General features: G+C 36.3%; 1 protein-coding gene across 1 annotated transcript in view; it reads left to right on the top strand.

The window, feature by feature from the left end:
• The window catches only part of LOC128855507 (kinesin-like protein Klp98A), a 28,832-nt gene extending 15,057 nt beyond the window's left edge, over positions 1 to 13,775 (top strand). The window contains exons 5-14 of the mRNA XM_054090463.1: positions 57 to 480; positions 543 to 779; positions 850 to 1,362; positions 1,430 to 1,603; positions 4,317 to 4,439; positions 4,724 to 4,837; positions 4,908 to 5,092; positions 5,169 to 6,007; positions 7,049 to 7,224; positions 8,731 to 13,775. Of these exons, the coding sequence (XP_053946438.1) occupies positions 57 to 480; positions 543 to 779; positions 850 to 1,362; positions 1,430 to 1,603; positions 4,317 to 4,439; positions 4,724 to 4,837; positions 4,908 to 5,092; positions 5,169 to 6,007; positions 7,049 to 7,224; positions 8,731 to 8,973 (3,028 nt within the window). The 3' untranslated portion in view covers positions 8,974 to 13,775. The remainder of the gene's footprint in view (positions 1 to 56; positions 481 to 542; positions 780 to 849; positions 1,363 to 1,429; positions 1,604 to 4,316; positions 4,440 to 4,723; positions 4,838 to 4,907; positions 5,093 to 5,168; positions 6,008 to 7,048; positions 7,225 to 8,730) is intronic.
• The last annotated feature ends 5,064 nt before the right edge of the window (positions 13,776 to 18,839 follow it).

Genomic DNA, 18,839 nt, shown 5'->3' with positions numbered 1-18,839 from the left:
AAAAAATATTCAAATCTTTGTATGGCATTATAAATAAGCTTTTAAATATATTACAGTGAGCGTGCGAATGCTACTGGCGCAACTGGTCAACGCCTCAAAGAAGGCGCCCATATCAATAAATCGCTTGTGACGTTGGGTAGTGTAATATCTGCTTTGGCAGAGCAAACAAGTACCACTACTGCAACACTGGGCAGCAGCCCTGTTGGCACAACCAAGCGAATTCTCTACATTCCATACCGTGATTCCATACTCACGTGGCTGTTAAAGGACAGTTTAGGTGGCAACAGCAAGACAATCATGATCGCCGCACTCTCGCCAGCTGATTGCAATTACAGTGAAACACTGAGCACATTGCGCTATGCGAATCGTGCGAAGAATATAATCAACAAACCAACAATTAACGAGGATTCTAATGTCAAACTGATACGTGAATTGCGTGAAGAGATCACCAAACTAAAATCCATGCTCCACGGTGATATTGTAAGTGCCACCAAAGCATATCTATGCGAAACTTCAATTTATCTTTTGCTTTGTTTTGGTAGATCACTATGCAGCCGTCGTTGAAAGTGTTAGAAGACCTGCAAAAGAAAGAAGCTCAAGAAAAAGTTTTAACCGAAGAGTGGACCGAAAAATGGAAGGAGGCACAATCCATTCTGCAGGAACAGAAAAGTTTGGGCTTGCGAAAATCAGGTCTTGGTGTCGTTTTGGATTCGGAAATGCCCCATCTCATTGGTATTCATAATGATGTAACGACGGGTGTAACACTATATAGCTTAAAGGTATTAAGTTTACCCATATTTCTTAAGCTCAAACTAAAATAATAGTCTCTAACATTTCTGCTATTTACAGGAGGGCGAGACACTAATCGGGACTGAGGACTCCAATACAGCGCAGGATATTGAACTTATTGGCGATGGCATACGTCCGCAACATTGTAGAATAGTTTTGCAAGAGGGTATCGTAACTTTACATCCCTATCCTGGCGCACAATGTTGGCTTAATGCCCATCTTATCGATGAGCCAACTCATATATCACAAGGCGACATTATCTTGCTGGGACGCACTAATATCTTTCGTTTCAACAATCCTGCCGAAGCAGCAAAGTTGCGTAAAGATCTTAGTCGCTCGCAAGTGGATATGTCTCGTTTATCGTTGATAACGTCATCGCGCGAAAATTTGCTAACTTCAAGCTTCTACTCGGAAGAGGATTCCATGAACGGTAGCATGACCACATCACCGTTTAAGCGACCCGAACGGCAATACTATCCAACAAAGCCGACATCTAGAGATGATCCAGAATTGCAAGATGAAAATCGTAAAATACTCGAAACTATAGAAAATGCTTTAAAACAGCTGAATATTGTTAGTATAAACAGCACAAATATGGAATATATTTAATAACGTAATAATTTGATTTGTTTTTTTTTAGGAGCGCGTGCAGATGCATGATCAGTATAAATCGAAAGTACGAAAACTGACAGATGAGCTCAAGCGCTTAGAAATCGAGGAAATGGATAAGTTAGACATATTGCGCTGCCAAGAGCAAGAGTTGCTTGCCAGAAGAGATATGCTACTCTGGGAGAAAAACAATGAAAAAGTGCAGGTGGGTAATTTATTTAAAAACAACTAAATTCGGTATAAAATAGAATCTTGGCTTGCTGTTATTTTAGGAATCAAACAAACTCATAAAAAAAGAGAGTCTTAACATATAAAAAATGGGCGTGGTTTTATCCGACCTCAATAATATTTAAGTCCGTTCCAACGGGGGCGGAGAAGTTTGATAGGTTTGTTGTTGTTGTTGTTGTTGTAGCAGCATAAACATTCCCCGAACATATACGGGGAATGGTGTTGAAGTGACAGTTCTTGTGCGAGTGGAACTTCGGCTGCCACATCACTTGGGAGATTCGGCGACCGAGTTCCGCACTATCATTTTACATGCCTTTACACATTCATCCAATCAGTCGTTGCGATAGCAGCGAAGCAACATAAGCGAAAACTGTGAAGAGTTTTTCGTATGTCACTAACACAATCTTATCGCCAGCCGAAATTTGCACAATCATTTCACGCATACTTACACGCTCATTCACACACTCGTCTAATCAGTGGTCGTTCAGACGGCAGCGAAGTGTCATTGGATGATTTTTTTTGTACTATATATCAGCAACAAAATTTCAGTTTTTTTGTAAACACATCCCAAGTGACGTCAGCCTATTAGTTGATTCTGTCCAATTAGCTCAGATCCGAATAACGGTCTTTTGCAGAGCACATCTCTAAAAATCTTTAAGTCTCTAAAAATCTTGAAAAATCTTAAAATGCAGTCGTTATTGAGATGCATGAGAGCACCGCTAGTTTTCGAAAATTTTTCTTTCATCGTATCTCTTTTTTGGTTTTTTATTTTTATGAAATTTCAGTAATTTTACTTCATTTATAAAGGAGATGTAAAGTTTTTTTTTCGTTTTTGAAAACTACCGTTTTATATTGGCCGTTTTCGCCCATTTTCAATTCTACCGGCGGTGTTAATCGGGATTACCGGGACAGTTAATCTGATGAAAATTGTACTAGGTTATTATGCGGATTGGGTAACAACTGATTTGTTTATTGGATAGCTTTGTGAGTAAAAGATGGACCACAGCCAATAAATACGGGCATTACCTGCTCTGTTATTTGTCTTATCTTCATATCAACTAAACACACCAGAAACGCTAAAATATTCTACCAAACCAATTTCTATGCAATAAAGCCTTTCAAAACAGGCTTGACAGCTGATTGTTAATTTCGCAGCTAATCTGTCATATGTGTACAGATAGATGACTACTTTTTAGATACGATTTTAAAATATTTCACATGGAATAACAGCTAAAGTCGAGATAGGTTTTAAGAAATAAAAAGAAGAAACAAAAAAGAAAAAAAGCTTAACTGGTTGTATTGTTCTTCTTCTTCTTAATTGGCGCTATAACCGCTTACGCTATTTTGGCCGAGTTTAACAAAGTGCGCCAGCCGTTTCTTTATCGTGCTAACCGGCGCCAGTTGGACACACCAAGTGAAGCCAAGTCCTTCTCCACTTGATCTTTCCAACGCAGAGGAGGCCTTCCCCTTCCTCTGCTACCACCAGCTGGTACCGCATCGAATACTTGTATTGTTCACTTCTCTTAAATTGACTGGTTTTTCGTTCTGAATTAAATTGATGATTAAAATATTACCAAATTGCTAACATCGGGCATACATAACTACATAGTATAACTATTTTCCTCCTTTTTGTTAGAATGTGAACTATATTTTCATAAGAAACTAGGTAGATAGGTAGGTCTAGTGGTTGTCGTAGGTCTGTTGTGGTACCACTGGAACTTCTCCTTATACAATGGGGTCCCTTTTAAACCATCCTGTCACTTTTATAAACGAGCTTAACTTTGTTAGTTTAAGATGCGCTATATCCGCTACATGTTAAAAATGCATACCAAGCCTGTAAAGTCTTCTTCTAGCTAATCCTTCACTCTTAAAAAGGAGATGTCTAATAGTTTCCTCTTCTTCTATATGATAGCAGCTTCTACTATAATCGTAGTATGGCACTCCCAGCCTTCCAGCAAGGTTACCTATTGGACAATGACCGGTTAATGCACCTATCAAAGTTCTTGTGTTCTCTCTGTTGAGTTTTAGCAGACATTTTGAACGACCACTGGAGAGTTGCGGCCATGTCAATTTGCTTAATTCGCATGTTGTTAGGTTTTGCCATTTTGAATTTACTATTTTGATCTGTCTTTATCCGATTGAATAGTTTGGGTTCTACCTTTTACGACAAATCCATCTGCTATACAGTTTCCTGCTATTTTTCTATGACCTAGCACTCAAAAGAAGTTTACATTGAAATGCTGGGATGGGTCGTTTAGGAGTTTATAATATTCTATGACTGTTTTTGACGAGTTCGATTTATTTCTCTCGTTCTTATCGCTGTAATCCTTCCTTAATAGCAGTGGCTTCCGCTTAAAATACACTACAGGCGGAATTATTGCTTTATCTCGAGTTTTTCGAAATAGACCCCTCCACCAATAAACTAACACAAAGAAAACTTTGATTCTATTGCAAAGAATAGCTGTGCGACACTCGCTTAAAAGCTACCTTAGGGTTAGGGAAGTTACTAGGGTTGATGGTAAAAATAGCTATAGTAAAATTTTCTTTTAAACTTCTGCGTGAGTCTTGATTTTTACCAGAATGAAGATTTGCCAAATCTTTTTAAAAATAACTTTTGTGTTTTTTCAGTTCTTCTTGCCTATTATTTTTTATATATTGTTTATTTTATTTATTTATTCTTTTTATTTTAGATTGATATCGTCTGTAGACAAATTTCAGCATTTCAAACTCAGCTCGATTCAAAGAAACGAGACTTTTCCGAATATGTTGCAAAAGAATTACAAGAATTGGAAGACTGTGGCAAATTAGATGAGGTTTGTGTTCAAATATGAAGATAAGTTAAGCTTACAATCGCTGGGTTACATACGCATGTTACAAGATGCATATTGTTTTATTGTATTTTATTTAATTTTATTATTTATTATTTTGTTTTATTGTATTTAATTATTTATTTAAACAAACTGAAGTACGATTAAGAATTACAAGCGAGGATTGTAGCATTAAAACCTCAGACCTTACGCGACTGCATTATTCTATTTATTATATTATTATATGCGCATTAGAAAAAAGGTGAAATAAATAAATTTGGTACTTTTAGATTGGCATTAAAATTGAAGAGTTCACCCCCTTATCGGATCAGCTGTTGCTACAAGTTGCGGATTCCTTAGACCTGTTTGCATCACAATTTATTAAGGATACAATTAAAAGAAATGTGAGTACAACATATTTACCTAATTTATTTCGATTCCATTTTAACTAATGCATTCCTCTTTTTAATATAGAATGACGAGATTCGTAAACTGGACGAGAAAATCATGGAAAAAGAGAACATTTTGAATGTCAGTACAAAGCGAATTGCTCAAGTAGATGAGAAAATTTTACAGATACAACAACAATTGGAGAAGCTACAGCAAGAACGCAAGGAGAATGAAGCAAACTCAGGTTCATTGCGGCAGAAAAAACTCGAGTAATGAGAAACTTTATTTATTTTTAAAAGTACATTACTCTTTAATTAAACCCTTTCTTTTGTCTTTCTTTTTTAGAATGAATTTGAACTTAGCTAAAACAACTTCCCCCCCTTTGGATGATTCAAATGAAACATGTGATACCTACCACACAGCACAATCGGATATTTCACTGGGTTCGCCCACAATTGCTGACGATCAGATTACTCCTCTTAGCACGCTCTCAGCGACATCAGCAGACTTAGACGACACAAGTACCACAGAAAGGGGCATATCTTCCAGTATATCAAATAACAGTAATCTATCCGAGATTGGAGAGATGACTAATAGCAATCTAACACCAAACCCAGCATCCCCAAAAGCTATAATGAGCGATAGCGGAGTATACTTGGATCCTGTTAGAACAACGCAACAACAAGCTAATTACAATGGTTTCTCCCACAGTAGAGGCAAAGATAATAATAATAGGCTCTGTGAAGGATCCGGCTTAGCTTGTGGAAATTCCGTTTCAAATGGTGCTGGTGTGCGAACATCCGATGAGGATAGCGCATCGTGCTCCTCGTGCGAAATGGGTCGCAATTCAGATATACCACGCCCATATTGCTCCATGCATGCACTGAGACGTAAAATTGCCAACCAAAAGGCCTTGATTATGAAAAATCTTGAAATGAGTGTGAGCAAGGCAGAGCTGGATAAGCAGATTGTAGAACTGCAAGAACTCCAGCGTAGACTTATTGCCATGGAAAAGGAGTTGGTCGAATCGGCAGGTGATTGTTTTGCTGAAAGTGATGAATGCAGTACATGCTTTCGAGGAGGCGATAACAATGTAAACTACGAGTTAAGTCCGAACGATTGTTTGGATGAATCCACCTACGTGTCCAGTATGACACGCTCCTGCCCTTCCATGAGAGATTTCCGTAAGTAAAATACAGCTTGGTTTTATTTTTTAAAAATTTAAATTTTTAAGCATCGCTCTGCTAAATCGAATGATTCTTGACCCGAATGGAAAATTAGCACATTCAGGCCACTCTCATTACCGTAGCCACAATCGCGTTTTTTTTATTGTAGTAGCAACGTTGTGTGCTGGTCTCTGATGACGGCATTCAGGAGTTTAGGAAGGTGGCAAGAATGTCCCATTCACCGGGATTTAATGTCTGTTTATGTACTCGTGGTCCAGTAGCTGTAGTGTTTCGTTTTGGATATCGTCAGTGTAGTTGAAGAGAACAACAAAACTAAAACTCTACAAGGCTCACGAAGATAACATCCGATGAAGCGACACTTGGAGTGTTTCAGAGCTGTATTAGCTTTACGACAACATAGACATAGCGTAGCGAATAAAGATCCAGCGGCTACGCAGGCTGGGTCATGTCGTCCAAATGGATACAAACGCTTCGGTTCTGAAAGTATTCGATGCGGTACCAGCTGGTGGTAGCAGAGAAAGAGGAAGGTCTCCTCTGCGTTGGAAGGATCAGGTGGAGAAGTACTTGGCTTCCTTGGTGTGTCCAGCCGGCGCCGGTTAGCACGAGAAAGAAACGATTGGTGCGCTTTGTTAAACTCGGCAAAAATCGCGTAAGCGGCTATCGCGGCAATTAAGAAGAAGAAGAAGTTGAAGGGATGCCTGACACGCTTGCTCCGATAAGGAGGTGGCTCAGGCTCTAGCATGCATACGCTTTGTTGGGTTTTGGGCGAGCTCCTCCTCCATTTTGTAGTTTCTGTCTTGATTTTGTTCAGTCTCCGGATGATGTTTTTGGATGATATATGCAAACAGCTGTAGCCAAAAAGTGAATGTAGGACAAATTAGTTCTTCCTATGTAGGTAAGGTGTTCGTCTAAGATAGGCTCACGAATCGAAAGTGTGAGTTGTTTTCTGCCGCTGATAGTGCCTGAGCGATGCTTAAAAAACCATGAAGTTTAAAAAAAACTCGACATACATTTTTCTCTTTCTTAATTTCCTTGCAGCTGAAGCAGAACATTTCATTACTGTACCCAGCTTTGTGATACGCGGTGCAGGAAAGCAAACGCACTATGAATATGAAGTGCGCATCGCGCTTCCCGATGGAAAGTTAAACATCTTAAGACGCTACAGCAGATTTAGGGAATTACATTTGAGTATGAAGCATTGCTACGGAGCAAAGGTAATTTCATAAATAGGTTCTTTCATTATCTTTTCCAGTAAAAACTTGCAGCGTGAGCGCTAAAAGGGAAAATGAAAGAATTTGTGTTGGAAAGAAAAAAAAGTACATATTTGCAGGCATTAGGTTTGTTCATGCAAAAATTATCCGGTAACTTAATTTGCGAGAATTCGCTCTCGTATTAAATTAAAAAAAAAAGTAAGCCCATAAAATGAAAAAATAGCGAGCTCAGCATCACAAGATTTTATTTTGTCTACAATAATTTGTTCCATTTCATCATCGCTGTCAGATGAGCAACATTCCATTACCAATTGTCTCCGGCCATGGTAGAATCTTAAATCATCATTGCGTGTAATTATAAACAATCCATCAATGGAAGTAACACGTGACAGTACGGCATACACTAGTGATTGTGACTGCTTTTTATCGTATTCATAGCCTATTTCAGAATATGTACCCCCCTGAAATTTGTGTATGGTACTGGCACATGCACAAACTACAGGAAAATGTGTACGTTTTGCATTTATATATTAATTTTAATGTAATTTAATGGTATTGTAGCTGATCGTCTAGCTATCGATACTGCAGTTTTAGGTACTAATATTGTTAGCTATCATATGTGCACTGCATTTCGTTCTTGTATGCCTACGAGGCACTGCACAAAGCGGAGAAAAAGAATAGCTTGTAAGCAAGCTTATACATTTCGTGACGGTTTTTTGTAACGCTAGTTCGTGTGTCGCGGCCTGGAAATTATACTCTGACGCGCGTAAAGAAGTTTCACTTCAAAAAAATGATTTTTTCGAAATTCTAGACCAGAAAGGTGCGTTTGTTCGTGTTTATTTTTACTTAGCGATCAGCTGTTTTGCTCACTTGCAAATTCTTACAAGTAAAAATGTATCCAGTAAAAAATTACAACTTCCCCTCAAAATGAAATGTCATTTTGATCTTTCGCTATCACCTACTTTGCAAGTTTTTCGAATACATGAACACTTGATGATTTATGATAATTTATGAACTTGATAATTTATAACAATTTTTACAAATTATTTGCATCATGAACAGACCTATTGTCTTGATTAATAATTAATTAATTATCCCAAGGCGAATCTATTAAAGGTGAAACACAGAATAAAACAAGATGAATTAATTTTTTGTTTTCTACTTCGCCAATACCTTGCCAAGACAATCAAACGTACAAAACATTGTTCTTGGCCTAGTACCACCACCTTCAATAAATGCGCCTTGAATTATTCTAAATTTTTAAGTTTGTAGTGAGAAGTTCTTTGATTTTGATTCTGTTAGCAAAAATTTTAATTGCAGGCATTAGCAGCTCTCTCACGTCATTACGATCTCGATTTTGTTTTTAGGTTTTTAAGTTTGCAATTTTTTCGAGTGCATAAACGCTTTCTTAATAAAAACCTTGTAACATTTTTTTTTGTTAATGAACCCTACTAATATTATACAATATTAAAACTAAAAACTAATTCATTCGCTTTTTTCTCCGTATAGATAAGCGCTCTACCGTTTCCACGTCGAGAGATCTTCTCTTCCAACAGTGAATCGGTGGCAAAACATCGCAGACGACTGCTTGAGCTTTATTTGCGCCGTTTGTTTGTGGTCTGCACGAAAATACCACAGTGCCCCATTTACGAGGGACCCGGCGGGCCGGGCCTCACCCGAGCTACACTTTCTCAGCTCTCGCCTTTTTTCAAGAAAGGTTTGTTCGAGAACGGCAAGCACGGGACGGGATAATAATTACTCTACTGCTAAATTACATCCTGCCTATAGTATGCCTTTTAGTTTATTTTTACTATTTGTTAAGTTATGTTTACTGTGCAAAGTGATGATATGTCGCAATTCAATTTTGAAATAATCTATCTATAAATAATCGAATACGTTCCTAGATTTCTGTTTTGCAAATATTATATTATTGTGCTTAGTGAAATTTTGGGTGGAGGTCAACTCTGAATGATGCATAATTAAATTTTAGAATGTATAGTAAAACTGCATGCAAAATGAAAAACTTTGTATGTATCATCAAATGTAAAATATAAGTTTTAATAGGCAATTATTTGAAACAGAAGATGTATTTGTGTAAATTATGATTATTTCTTTAACAATGAAAAAAAAAAAACACGAAACGGAGCAATAAAGGGCGAAAATGCATAGAATTCAAATTTTTTCAGGCTAAGTTTAAATTGTGGTTAATATAAGAAAATGCCTTATAGGTTAAGTACATCACACCGATAACTACACAGATTTTTGTTATTTTATTTTACATATTTCTTATTTCATTAGCCTACGTCAATTACACACACATTTTACCGCCGCCAAGCCGAATAAGAAATAAAAATTATTTCATTATTAGGCAAATTTTAATTATAATACGGGACATTGGTACGGTGGCTGAGGGCTGACATTGGTGCAGTTGGTAAATTTTGGGTTCGTATCTTTGCTGATATTGGTGTGACGCATTTAGCCCATTAGAAACTTGAAAAATTGCAGTTGGTTGAAAGTAGTTAATGCAAGCAAACTACGTGCGCAATAAATGAGTGAACGAAACAATAATATGTACAATATACACATATATACATAGCTGTATATGTATAGAAATATATGTGTATTGTAGTGTGCATATATTTAAGACATCATAACAGAACAAACTGTGATTAAACTCTCGATATTACGGCTAAATTGAAATTTGCAAATTGCAGTTGATTTGTACATATGTATGTGTGTATATAAAACATTAATTGATCAGGCATATGTGAATGCTTACACACACTTATTCTTATGTGTGTGCAGTTGTGTGGCGAATAATAAAGCATTTAATTCCACTAGTTTAGATATTAAATATCAGTTAATGTACTCGTATACGGCGACTTTGAATTTTTCTATAATGGAAAGATACAAAAACAAAAACAATAATATACAAGTATAAATAAATATTTATAAATATTAAAAGGTAGGCAGCAAGGATTTAGCAGTAGAGTAATGTATTTTTTTTTGTAATTATTTTGTATTTATAGAATTCAGTTGTAAATTAAGATACAGGACATTTGTATATTGAGTAAGTTATGTAAAATATTGTTAAGTTGTATATGTATGTATACATGTTGGTACACAATTACGAGAAGAGGGTGAGTGCTCAAAACAAACATTTATAAATATTTTCTTGCACTCTGCTAAAAAAATCACTCCCGGCAGAGTTGTGACTATTCAACTATTTGATTATTCAATTATTCTTTGTGTACAGTCCCTATTTATATCCCTAATATTAGCTTGAGCTTATAAATAGCATATAATTGACTTTATAAGTATAAAGAGATATCAAAAATATAAAGAACTCAAGAACTCTCGAAAAAATGTTCCCAAGGCTTGCGCCATGAAAAGTATTTTTACCAATTATGCAAATTATGGAACATTGATGTGTTTGTTTTTATGTATTGAAACGTCTACTAAGTTGTAGCTGACTTTTCGTACTCATTTAGAGCTTTCGAAAATAGAATTACAAACCTACTTAGAAAGTACAATTGAAAGAAACTTCCATATACCAGTTCAAACTTGTTACATTTCATTAGAAATTAAATTTTATCAGTGAAGTGGTGAATTAGTTTTATAATAAACCGTTAAAAACTAACAGCTTCATTATATTCTCCAATTTATTAAGTCTATTTACAACACACTTAGTTAAAATATATGGTTAAAAAATGCATATACAAAAACAAAAAAAAAATATTCTAACTAGTAAAGTGCTCAAATACTACCTAGAGGCATGTGTGTGGCGTGTCCTTGCTTTTTATTCCTCTTCATATATACGTATGCGTTCCTTTGTGTGAATAGAAAACATTTTCAAAATTTAAGGTCACTGGCAAAGGGTCTTTCACAAGTGACGCCTAGATGTTGGCTGGTTGGTTGGTTGACGTGGTTATTCATCTGGAATCGAAGCAGCGTTTCCGCACCTTTTTGTCGCCACAAATAAAATGCAAAATAACGAGCTTCGGAATCGCATTTAATCATCGTTGCCAGATGAAGAACATTCTATTAGCAATTGCAATTCGCAAATTTTAATTCGTGTTTATTTTTACTTTACGATCAGCTGTTTTGCTCACTTGCAAATTCTTACAAGTAAAAATGTATCCAGTAAAAACTTCAACTTCCCCTAAAAAAATGTAATTTTGCTCTCTCACTTTACCCTACTTTGCAAGGTTTTTTGGGTATATGAACACCAAAACGTGATAATTTGTAACAATTTCTACAAACCATTGTCTTCATGAACATACCTATTTATTAGGTTGTTGGCATCTAAGCTAGACAGTTGTTCGAGACATTCTCTCCACCCATAGGGCAGGGCATTCACAGAGGAAATGGAAACACTTTTCATTTTTCTTCGGTTGATTACAACTTTTGCAGTTTTTATTATAAGGGAAGGAATGCCCATTTTGGCAGCTTGCTCTCCTATAGACCAGAAGCCAGTTATCACGGCCGTGAGTCTGGTCTCTGATCCCTTCGTTTCCTATTTATCGATGTTGTCGTTTGTTTGTAAATTGTTGGTGGACCAGAACGTTCTGCAAATTTTGCATGTCGTCTGGTCTCTGCATCTACACTCCACGGTTCGGAGGTATTCTTGATTGCACCCAGTGATGTGAATACCGATTCTGTAAGAGCGTTATTCATGGCACATCTCCCTCTTGCCAGTTCGTTCACTTTTTAGTTACTTTCAATGTTCCGATGTCTCGGGACCCAGATTAAGGTAACTTTATGGTTTTCACTCAAGGTGGTAAGGCTATTCGTGCTTTGTTCCACCACCATAGAAGTTGTAGCCGAATCCAGTGAATGGATTGCAGCTTGGCTATTCAAAAGAATAGCGAAATTTCCCTTATAAGAGACATCTGCGATAGGTTACAAGCTCGCCTAATTGCCTGTGCTTCCGCCTGGTATACACTGCAAGCATTAGCAGGACGTAGAGATTTTTCGATTTTTAGTCTATGAGAATATATACCAGCTGAAACACCACAGTCCATCTTAGTGCTCTCTATATGGACTGTAGTGTCGAAGTTGTTTGGAGAGAATCCCTCACTCTATTCCTCCTGAGATGGAAGGAGAGTCAAAATTCCTCTTGAATGCTGCCGTCGGGACGATATAATCAGTCCTCTCCGAGGTGTACTGAGTTTATCACAATAATAGACTGGCATGGCCATATGTTTTTTCCTTCCGCCTAGATGTCAGTAGTGAATAATTCCTAGATGGTGGATGATGTCATCTTTGACATTTGACGAGTAGACAGATGTACAAGTTTACACGGTAGAACAACGCCCTCAAATGAGTGAAACACTTATTATGAAAACCGTAAAATTCGTAATTTTTTGGTAGAAATAATCGTTCGAATGAGTCGATAATTCAACGGTTGGTGAAAACTGGTTCTGTCGAGTATAGAAAAACGATTGGCAGACCAGATTGGGTTTTTTGATAAGTAAAGTCTGTGTGAATAATCCAACAATGATTCCAGAGCTCAATCACACCATTCGGATGGAGATTGCTGAACTTAATGCGATACTGTGGGAACGAGTCCTTGAAAATTTTAATTCTCGTATGATAGTTTGTAGATGTGCTCATGGTGGACATTTAAATTATGTAGTTTTTCGTATTAATTGTTAAGAGCCGTATTTTGAATAGTGAAACCTAACATTTGGGCGCGTCTTTTGAAAGATCCTTTATAAAGATTTACTTAAAAATTCACTAATTAGAAAATTTATCGAACGAAAAAAAATGTGTTAAGTACTAATAATATTTTCTAAATAATATTTCATGCAATACGCAACATTTTAATTTTTAGTTTAATACATTTATTATACAGCGTCCGGCACTCGAAGTGTAACCAACTTCAGACTGCTCGCGCAGCGATGGATTGTTTGGACTTGTTTTTGGACTTTTTAACCCTTTTGCGATATTGTTGCCATATGGCAACAGTAAACTTTAAAAGGCCGTCAACACTTTCTTGTAAAAAATATCTACTTTTTTGTTACATATTTTCAAAAATTGAAGTTTAATGGTTAAACAGAAATAAAATAAATAATAACTGCCCATTATATATCGTTAATACAACATTTTTAAAGAAAGCCTTCTGACATATAGCACTTCACTCTGAAATTTGTATTTTGCATTTTTAGAGTTTTGAGGCATTTTGGGCAAATGTTTTCAACAATTTTTGAATAAAGTATATAGAAAAATGTTCAATCTGTCATTTGGCATATAAATATTTTTTCGCTCGCAGCTTTAAAAGCTGTGCTAATTTTTAAAACTAAGCTTGTTGGCATATGGCAACAATTTCTCGTAAGGTGTTAACTTGCATTAGATTGCAGAAGAAGTTTATTTGCGATTGAAACGAATACAAAACATTTGTTGCCATATGGCGGCGGCATAATTAAACACAAGTATAGCGTAACTAGCAAAAAAAAAACCTTGAAACTTATAAATGTCAAAATTAATCAAATTACCAATTACTTTCAAGTTTTGCGGATGTTTTCTATTTACACAATTCGATATAAAAAAAAATTTTACACACGTAATTTTTTTTTTTTTTTTTTTTTTTTTTAAATACGGACACCTCTAATATTTACATACAAATTATTGTATTGGGCCGCTATTTTGTAATCATCAATATGTGAATTAGCGAAACCTACAAATCGCGTGAATAAAATATTTCATAAAAAAATGTGTTTGCTACATGTTTTATTGTGCTCCACAACCCCCTGCATTTTAATTTTACATAGTCAACTTCTGCTTATACTCGTATTTACGTAATTGGCGCTTACACTCTTTTTGGGTGTTTGACCGAGCACTTCCTCCTATTTTTGGTGCGCGTTTGGAGTTTTTCTACAAATGGGGAGCCCTACAGTTTTATGCCACTCCCGGCAGACATTTTTTATGTGGAACTTTTTGCATGGCACAAATACACTCCGAGGTTTGCCGAAGGTGATTAGAAAACACTTTGTCTACCATTTTGGTGTTTCCTGTACGGAGATTTGAACCTACGCATTTCCGAATGGTTCTCTCGCACTTTCGAATAACTGTCACGCACCAATCCATTCGGCATCGGCGGCCGCATTCAACTCCTACTTAATATCAGCACCAAAAACACGCCAGGTTTCCATGTTATGCTTGTTTTTTCCTAATAATATTACATATCGTCCCCTTCTGTGTTAACCTCGTAACTTAATTTTTTTTTCGAAATTGAGATTTTTAGTGAAAAACACTCCTTAGCACTCCTGTTACGTAAAACAAAACATACAATGTTCATAATGATTATAGAATTTTTTTCAGAGCGTTTCGATTTTTCTCGTATCTACATGTTCGAATTCAAAAACCTCGTTTTTACTATAAGTATCGTATCAAATAAGTTATAACTTTTCATAGAAGTTAAGTAACTCTAAACATTTTTATCGATTTACTGAAAATTATGATTTTGTAGATACTAGGTTAACACAGAAAGGGGACGATATTTTTTTTAATAATATAAATTTGCTCATGCTCGAGAACTTCCTCTCGCTGTGTAAGCTCGGATGTCTGCTATGCCACATTGTGCGCACTACGCCGAAGTTGTTCTTTGTGTGGTTATAAATCAGGTTCATTCCGGGAGCAAAGAACCGAATGAAGAACTGCAATCGTTTTGAAAATGCGGCTAACAAATAGAAATTCAGCTGATTAGAGTAATCTGAAAGGGAATTTGAGACTGGTATTTAAGTGATAAGTCAAAAACGATTCCATTTTTATGTATTCTGACCTTGTATTTGGATTCAGTGTAAAATTTTACATGAAATTGATGTATAAAATGCCTGTTATTTTTTTCGATTAATATACCTTGAAAATTGTATATAAAGCAAACATTTTCCATAAAGATCAATTTTTTAACCGTAATCCAAATCTCTAAGTGATGATCACCGCAAGGGGCAGGGGAAGGGAGAAACGAGCTCCACACAAACAGTGATAACTTTTACATTTACTAATTTGTTTTTTTTTTTGAGAGTTTGCTAAAGTCAAGTCGAAACATGATGTATTAATGCTATTTTTTTATTTTTGTAAAATAAAGCAATTGACTAACAAAAAAAATATTTAAAATCATCAATAGTTGCATGACAATGCCACTCAAAACTATTTTTAGCTATTAAAGCTTTCTAAAATATTGTACCTTTCGTTTGATACCCTTATAATAATAAAAATTAACCGGCAACTTCACCTAAAAATCTAAAATTTACAAAAATTCTTATTAAAAAAAATACGAAAATCTTTCTCATGAATCACACCGTTCATTGATGAAAACCAAAAAAATAATTGCTGAGTTTAGAGTGTTCGGACAGACAAACAGATTCTTCTGCACACTTCATTTTATATATGGAGGGACCTACAGTTTTACGTCGCTTCCGAACAGCAGATAGTTCTTTATGAAGAGCTTTTTCACGGTAGAAATACACTCGGAGGTTTGCCATTGCCGGTCGAAGGACGGCAGCGATTAGAAAAAACTTGTTTCTGTTATTTGGTGTTTTATGCTCGGTCACTTCCGGATTGTAATCACAGATCCTCTAGGAAACTTAGATTATGCAGACGATATCTGTTTACTGGCGTATAATCATACTGACATGCAAGCTAATCTGGACCCAGTCATTCAATTTTTTTTTTTTTTTTTTTTTTTTTGTTTTTTATTGAAACGTTATAAATATTTAAATACATTTCATTCTATTACACCTAGTTCACAACTATCAAGTAATATTATTTGATTAAATTATTAAATTCAACAGTATTTACAGGAAATACGTATATAACTGGAAGACAGCTGACAGAAATTTACATATATTTGTCAGTCATCAAAATTTCTGGAACAAGATCATTTGGTTTTTTTCGTTTAAGTCTCCGGCACTGGTCATCTAAATTGGCAAGTCGCCGAGCCTCCGGGTTAGTATGTTTTTCGAGTCTTTCGGAATGAGCTACAGCGTAATGTTTGACAACTTCTGATACTAATGACATCTTTAGGTCACGATGTAAATCAGTGTTCCTCACATACCATGGCGCGTTTACTGCGTTCTTTAAGAACTTGTTTTGAAATCGTTGTATTTTTTCGATATGAGTTTGTTTGGCACAGCCCCATAGCTGTATACCATAAGTCCACACAGGTTTAAATACTTGTTTATAAATTAATAGTTTATTTTGTATGGAGAGAGGAGACCTCCTTCCAGTAAGCCAGATTAATTTTTGCATTTTGAGGTTTAATTCTAAGTGTTTTATTTTAACGTGCTCTTTCCAGCATAGTTTGGTAAGGAATTTTCGTGCCAGAAATATATACAGGATTATATTGAATTTTTTTTGTTTGTAAAATCCACATGAAGTGACTTGGCTTCATTAAGTTTTATACGCCACTTTTTAGTCCATTCGGTGATTTTGTTAATATCTTCCTGAAGTTTGCGAGAGGACTGTGTCTCATCATCTCCAATTGCTAAAATGCACGTATCGTCAGCAAAGGTAGCTATAGTGCTAGTCTCAGAGACCGGTAGGTCAGATGTGAAAAGCACGTAAAGTATAGGGCCAAGGATACTGCCTTGTGGAACCCCGGCTTTAATTCGCTTTAGGCTTGAATAAGAGCTATCGCACTTGATCCTGAAATATCTGTTACTTAGATATGAAGTAAATAGATCCGAAAACTCCTTTGGAAGCAAGATTTTAATTTTATGGAGTAGTCCGTCATGCCATACTTTGTCGAAGGCCTGAGCAACATCGAGAAATATGGAAGAGCACACTTTTTTCTTTTCAATTGCTTCTTCTATCACATTTGTGATCCTATGCACTTGTTCGATTGTTGAGTGCTTTGCTCGAAATCCGAACTGGTGCGTAGGAATAAGGCGTTTGTTTTCAATCAAAGGCTTTAACCGCTGCAGAATTATTTTTTCGAGTAGTTTGGACATTATAGGTAGCAAGGAGATTGGACGGTATGATGACACTTCGTGAGGACTTTTGCCAGGCTTTGGTATCATTATTACCTCTGAAATTTTCCAGTACGTTGGCACATATTTTCATTCAATCAGTCATTCAATAAGCAAGCAAAACGGGTTTGAAAATAAAAATCGCAAAAAACAAGGCTATGAATGTTATGGTACTAACACTGCAAATTTCACCATAAACGGATATTAATTCTTTTACCTACCTCGGCACACAGTGCGGCCGATTCCCAAAAAGCTGGCCAAAAGTCGAAAAAAAGAGTTTCTAGATAGAGTTTTTTTTGTCTTTGGGTTGGCTACAGTAATGCCTTGAGTAGTGAAAACCGTTCATAGCAACGTCCTGTACCCTAAGTAGCCTCTGTATTTTCAGTCGCAACGTGGCCTTCGTTTGAGCATCGTATTACTGTCGATGAATAGTGAAAGTTGTACACATTTGAAAGATTTTGTAATGGAGTAAATTGAACAAAACCAAATGGAATCATCTTCGGAAGGTTAGTAAAATACGAGAAATCTTTAGTACATATCAATACCTCGACACAAAATTTTTAGCTGCAGCAATACGTAGATACATTTTATGCAATTTTTTTTATAAAATTTGAGTTTTCAAACTGTATAGTAATACAACGCCGTCATATGCTGCTTTGAAACCTATTAAAGGTTACTCAAAAAAGTAATGGTTACTGAATAAAACAAGATTCAGCTGCTACCACTTCCTACCTTGGCTTTTATGCTATTTTTTGTGCACAAGTGCATCTTGATTATGTTCTTGAATATACGCTATTTCACGTGAGGGGGTGGCCAATAGGGGTGGAAGGGGGTGGATTTTCAAAATTTTAAGATCAAATTCGTAATCAGCGACCCCGACAACCCCCGAGTAAGAAATTTTGAATCAATTACTTAATTTTTTGAGTTTTGGCCAGCTTTTCGGGAATCGGCCGCACTGTGCGGCAGTGTTATCTTGTCGAACGGAGGATCCAGTGCAGATATTAAAGAGTAAATAAGGAAATCACAAACGCTCGCAACAGATAAGTGAAATACCAAACTACGGATATTTGAGGCCAGCGTAAAGTCGGTCCTCCTTTACGCCTGCGAAACGTGCAAAAAGATGCGCAAGCACTTCAAAGCTTTGTAAACCGCTGTTTGCGCAAAATCAAATGCAATTCAAAACACAGCGCTCTGGAAAGCCACAAAGCAAAAAATGATTAAAATTGAAATCACTAAACGTAAGTGAAACTGGCTTGGCCACTCCTTACTCAGATCAAACAACGGGCAGCCGCCGCAGAGGAAGAGCGTCAAGCACATGGATACGGATGATAGAGATGGAGATGGAGAAGACGAATAAATAGAACATGGAATATAGGAATAAAAGGATCAAATATATACTTCCGGATGATAGTTACGCACCTTCGCTTACGGCGGTCTTATACTAACATTAGGCCGGGTCGATTTGTGGGGAGGCAAAAAAATCGCCCATTGCTCTGTGAAAATCATATTCTAGGGATCAAAACAAGAAACTTTGCCGAAGGAACCATACCTCTAAAACGAATTCTGATGTCCCCCAATTTGGGTCGAACTTTTTAGTTTCTTTTCTCATTTAAAGGCCAAAAATGGTGATATTTTGAAATGATTGAA

This window comes from Anastrepha ludens, chromosome 2 (genome assembly GCF_028408465.1).
Source record: "Anastrepha ludens isolate Willacy chromosome 2, idAnaLude1.1, whole genome shotgun sequence".
Classification (NCBI taxonomy): domain Eukaryota; kingdom Metazoa; phylum Arthropoda; class Insecta; order Diptera; family Tephritidae; genus Anastrepha; species Anastrepha ludens.
Note: the sequence above shows the minus strand (reverse complement) of the source record. Positions and strands in the feature narration are given on the sequence as shown.